The 5,899-nt window shown below is 39.1% G+C and overlaps 1 protein-coding gene across 1 annotated transcript in view; it reads left to right on the forward strand.

Annotated features, from left to right (window-relative positions):
- The window catches only part of LOC120548746 (CD109 antigen-like), a 16,207-nt gene extending 12,472 nt beyond the window's left edge, over positions 1 to 3,735 (forward strand). Inside the window, exons 27-32 of the mRNA XM_039785184.1 lie at positions 120 to 275; positions 409 to 474; positions 1,255 to 1,388; positions 1,923 to 2,079; positions 2,986 to 3,088; positions 3,229 to 3,735. Of these exons, the coding sequence (XP_039641118.1) occupies positions 120 to 275; positions 409 to 474; positions 1,255 to 1,388; positions 1,923 to 2,079; positions 2,986 to 3,088; positions 3,229 to 3,434 (822 nt within the window). The 3' untranslated portion in view covers positions 3,435 to 3,735. The remainder of the gene's footprint in view (positions 1 to 119; positions 276 to 408; positions 475 to 1,254; positions 1,389 to 1,922; positions 2,080 to 2,985; positions 3,089 to 3,228) is intronic.
- Positions 3,736 to 5,899: the final 2,164 nt, after the last annotated feature.

A 5,899-nucleotide genomic window follows, 5' to 3' on the forward strand; every position in this document is an offset into this window, starting at 1 on the left:
TTTGTTCAAAGTACATTTAAAACAAGCGCAAAATTGATTGTGAAAAAAAGCCTAAAAAATATCCCACAATTCTGCGATCCAGATGCAGGTTTTGACCTGTTACCCTGTTTCTTCCTCAGGACACAGTAGTGGCCCTCCAGGCTCTGGCTTGTTTCTCTGCCTTCAGTGGTTCCAATGCCATCAACCTCACGCTCAACATATCTGCCCCAGGGTCTTCGTTTATGTCACTATTTAACATTGACTCCACCACCTATCTGACGTATCAGAGCCAAAAGGTAATAGACCTGGGTAGAATCCCATGCTTGTCGCATGCCTGATATATTGGGGTATGTGTAGAGACCACATGTCTCTACTGAGTATTTTCATCCTGGACTTTCTTTGTTTTCCTACTTTTACTTTATTTCTTAGATTAATGCTGACAAAGATCTAAACCTAAATATATACATGGAAGGAAGAGGATTTGCATTATTCCAGGTACAGTGTTACAATGTTCCTGTTTTTGTGTGTCTGTGCTGCATTACTGTGCATTAATTCCATTACATGTATTAACTGTAAACTACAGATTATATTAGTTTGCAGCTTTCACATGAATTCTGCTAAACCTATCCATGTTTAAGGAAAATGTAACACCCCGACTCCAAACATCCTCCCACGAAGCAGAAATGCTTTCATACCGCCAACATATTTAAGTCAACATAAAAAATGGTTTAACAACTGGAGCGTGACCAGAATAAATTGAATGCAGCAGCTGTGCATGATAGCTTCACCCAGCACAATATACTGCATTGTAAATGCTAAACCAAACAGCGAAATGGAAATGTAGCATGATAATGGACTCCCAATTAACATCTGGAACACATACTGCAGATTGAAGTCCTGTCTGCGTTTGGTGTCTCTAGATAATATCACTCCGAGGAGGACTTTGGTGAAAGGTTAATCTTTTCGCTACGTTCAATATTACAACCTGTTGTCTTCTTTTCCAGACCCCCCTCCTTCACATATGCTGTTTGTAATCTTCCGTGATTCAATACCTTAATGTTGAAACAAAGACAGAGATTCAATCGTTATTGTATTTTTGCTTTATTGAATTGAGAGATTTCTGTAACAGATACTGCTTGTGTGACCTTGATGCATTTGCATTTATTCATCTACATTACAGTCTCGTATAAATCTCTTGCTGTGCTATCAGGCAGTACAGTACAACTTTAGCTCTTCACCACTTAATCAAAGTTTTTACTGCATGAATCCATCCAGATGAATATCTTTTACAACCTGGAGAGCAAAGCCTTTTCACAGAACATCCAGCAAGACGAGGAGGCTTTTTACTTAGACGTAAATGTTACTGACGAAAGAGACAACAATCGCATGCTGTTATCCATATGCACGGGGTAAGTACAACATATAGACCTATATGTCAAGTTAATTAAGTTTTCCTCCCTCGATTATGTTGTCATGCATGTTAAGGTGTGGACACATTAAGCCGACGGCCGACCGTTGACAGAAAAGCCAGTCGAGATGATCAGTCGCGTCGCATATTGTACTAAAATAGTTCACTGAAACGTGTTTCTGAAAACATTTTAAGCGAGAAATAGGCCATGCAGTTAATGAATCTGTCTTCATTTCAGCTCAACAAAGGTCAGTTTAAAAGATTTTCGTCAGATTTTGAGAGACTCTAGTCACCTCATTCCGCTCGCCATTTCCGGGTGAGTCCCGACTGCCCTGCCGGCGACCGAACATGTCAGGTCGGCCAAAATGAACGCCGACAGCCCCCCAGAATGACGGCACGGGACACACCGAACAGATTCGACTGACCTCGCCAGACTGTCTAACGGCCGATAATCGGCTTAATGTGTCCACACCATTAGGTAGCCTGCGAAACAGGGGACTAAAAACATATTCATCTTTGCTTTTGCCCTCTCTAGATTAAAGAACAATCGGATGGTATCTCATACGGGCATGGTTATATTGGATGTGGGCATGCTCAGTGGTTTTAGTCTCTCTCCTGGAGCTGCTGCCCTAACAGATCTTATCAGGAAGGTGGAGATACTTCCCGAGAAAGCCATCTTCTACCTAGATTCGGTAAGTGTTTCATCGTATCGTCATTTCATGTTCAGGCATGAAAAGTTAAGTTGGGCTACATTGTAGTTTTTCTTTTGTCAAACCAGAACTAGAACAATCTTATTTGATGGAGTCCAAGAAATGGGGCTGAAGACATTTTTGACGAGCCCAAATCAGATTTTTTAAAACCTTTACATTATTCACTTAAATTGATCCTTTATGCTTTGTTTTTCTTCTCTCATACATTTTATTTCCCAACATGATGGTTTAAATTATGTCTGCCAAGAATATAATTCTGAATTACTAAATACATTTTATTTTACTTTAATTGTATTCATCCATCGCATGAAAGCTGTTTAAATGTAATCTAGAAGTATCAGAATTAGCCATCAAAACCCATTATGTGTCATTTTTCGAATGCAAACTCCTCCTCGGGTCATTAAAACCCTCAGACTCCTAGAAAACAAATACTGAGAACATGACCTTTGTGTCCACAGTGGTGGTAGCTGCCGTAAGAGTCCGCAAAGAACCACAGTTTTCTTGTTAAGTACAATTTAAGGTGTATTAGAGGCGGAAAATAACATGAGGGCGATTGTAGTACCCTAGTACCCTTGTTGCTAACTGACAAGGGCAGTCTAGCTACAGGATATCTGTATCAGTATGTGATGTCATCACAGTGGCTATCTTATACAGTAGGTTGAGCTAGGCCAAGCTGACAAACCAAAGTATACAATATTTGCTTTTGTGAGTTTTTTTTAATTTTTTTGCACTTCTTACTGACTTCTCTCCTCCCACCACAAGCTTCTTAAATTAAAAGAAAAATATTATTTCCTACGTCAGATACTACATATTCACAAGATATGAAAGAATAAGATAAGCAAATGCTATAGCAAAGTGCCACATTCACTTTTCTGGTCCCATTTGCAGCTTAACAAATCAGAGGTTTGCATCAGACTTCCAGTCATCAGAGCCTACAAATTGGCCCGCGTACAGGATTCTGTCGTGCTGGTTTACGACTACTATGAACCCAGTGAGTACATTTTCAGTGAGTCACAGTCTGCTTTGCCAAGACCACTAAGCATACTGGCCAGTATGATTTAACAGTGATATACACACAGTGTCATGTACTGATTATCATAATACCATATGATTATTTCCCCTATCTCACAGCGAGAAAAGCAACAAGAACGTACAACTCAGATGCTCTGCACAACATGACCTCCTGCTTTTTCTGTGGTGAAAACTGTGATCGCTGTAGGCCAGGAATCACTATCACGGTGACCTCCCCGCTGTTATCTCACTCTACAAGCAGCGCTACCTACAGCTTAATTTTCCTATTTCTTGGAGTCACTGATTTTTTTTTTCTTGTAGTCTAATTAGATTAAATTAGAGCTAAGATATAATTAGACGTAATGATATATGTTTGGCACGTACACACTTTATATGCACTGGATGCCATTTCAAATGTTTAGTTATTTTTTGACAAGTGATTGTAATATTTAGACCCTGTTTGCATGCTGCTCTTTTGCTCTGTGCACGCACCTTTTACTATGTGATTCGTTTTGTATTATTTTTTGACAGAATGCGAATGAGAAAATACTGTCTTTGGAAACTAGAAAACAAATAAAAGAATTTCTCTACTTAGGTCATACAAACCTGCCATTCTCCATATGATTCCATGTGTTGACCGGAATAAAAAACGTTTGATAAAGAACTCCTGCACAGTTGGCAGCAAAACAAATGAAAATGATTTATTTCTCAGTACCACGTGTCCTGTTGTTGCCACCTTGGCAGAACAAATGCAGACTTGTTAAGCTGCCTAGAGACATACTATAAAGGCTAAAATAAGATGTATTCTACAGGCCTTGTGTACTTTCCAGGATTTAATGTTTTTACTCGTGTTGGTATATAACCGTTCTGCTTGAGTGAACCAGACCTGACTGAGTTTGGGTGTAAATATGGCACCAAGGAGGAAAATGCCCTGTCAGGTCATTTGAAGTGAGATAGAGTCTGCCGTCCCCCTCTGCCACGTCACGAAACTCTGAGGCAAAGGAATGCAGAATGACCCGCAGAGAGAACTCGCACATGTAAGTCATCACCGGAGAGTAATCAGGTTTGACGCTGCTGACGTATGATGAAATATGAATGCTATATGTGTAAGATTTCAGCCTACTGTGTTCAGTCCATGGCTTATTTCATTTTTGTACAACATAAACATTTCACACCATGTTCACCTGACCATGATCAACAATCAATTATTTCACATTGACAGCATTTTACTTTGGAGGTAACAACAATATTGAAGTTTAGTCTCACGCGGCGATGGGAGGTTTGTTCTGTAGCCGAACATGACCTTTGACCTTGTTAAGCCTTATTCTACCCATGTGGCTTTTTTATTTTTTATTAAATTTTTTTTAAATGTGCTGTCTTGATGTGTTTTAATGGCAATGCATGTCTGGTTTTTATGTGTAAGGTGTTTTATAAGGCTCACGGGGCAAACAATTTCCCTCAAGGGGCAATAAAGCTCTTTGCTCATGAGAAAATGCAGACATGGAATGAGGTTGAGAATATGAGTTGTTACACAAAAAGCAAATACGTACTTAAGACAAACATACACATTAAAACCCTTCACTTTTGGCTTCATTTGAATGTAATAAATAGTTATAACTTGTGAGAAAAATCTCCCAAAATTGCTTCCTTGCCTTATTCCCTACTTTAAAATAAAGTGAATGCTTCAGTAAAGTTAATTGACGAAAGTACTGTGACATGAAAAGGCTACACAATTAAAGAAACTTCACCTTTGGTAGATACTGTACAGTGATGTTACTGTGAATATTTTGGGATATCCCAAATTTTGACCAGATGTGACCACACCGTCTTGTTATTATTCTCCCTGCTAGTCCCCACGGTGCTCGCATGTGTTGCTGTTACATTACCGTAAATAAGCATATTGCTCTAACCGTTACTACATACCAGAATAAGGGGATAATGAATACTCTTATACAAAAAACATTATGGATATATATAGCACCTACACTGCCACAGTTACCCCAAAGAAGAAATTTAACAATTCCATACAGTTTCCATAGAGATGTACACTGTTTTTGAATGTATCTTGGCCATTTCCTCTTGCTTTTCTTCACAAAAACCTGAGAAGTTGCTGTACCTGACTCACTAACACTAGATGGCAGTATTGTTATCATAATGGTGACAGTTTCAAAGTTCAAGTTAGACCCCAAGCCCTTTATAAATTGATACTATCAGAAACCGGAAATACTTTTGGCCTCTCTGATTTAATGATAACTTTGCTGTTACTACTATCATACAATAAGTGGGTGTGATGTCAGGGAGAATATGCACTCCTCAAAGAGTCCAGCAAAACTTTGATGTATTTTAGCAGAGTTTGTGTGATGCACGGCATAATTAAGAAAGGTCATTTGTGTACTGTATGCTGTTTGATGACTTTATTGCCTGTAAATAATAGTGGTGGTTAATGGTTAACTGTGCTGTGGCTCTGGTGTAAATATGTATGTGGGATAACACCACACACATGAAGGTCATGACAAATGACCCTTACTAACCAGGTTTTTCTTGTGGGTCAGGCTACAAAAACAGACATCAATCAGGGGCAAACACTAGTCGTGATGTCATGCATTTACTATGTCAGACAGTTGACAACTGCCTTAGGTGGTGGCCTTAACTGACTTAGTGAAAGTATTTTGAGTTGAAGATCAGTTGAAGGAAGCCTCTCTTAGCGAAAAGGTGTATGGGAAAAAGAGATTTACGTCTTTACAGAGCTTCTATCTTTCACCACTTCATCATCTAGTTGTGAAGAGCAACA

This window comes from Perca fluviatilis, chromosome 20 (assembly GCF_010015445.1).
Source record: "Perca fluviatilis chromosome 20, GENO_Pfluv_1.0, whole genome shotgun sequence".
NCBI lineage: Eukaryota > Metazoa > Chordata > Actinopteri > Perciformes > Percidae > Perca > Perca fluviatilis.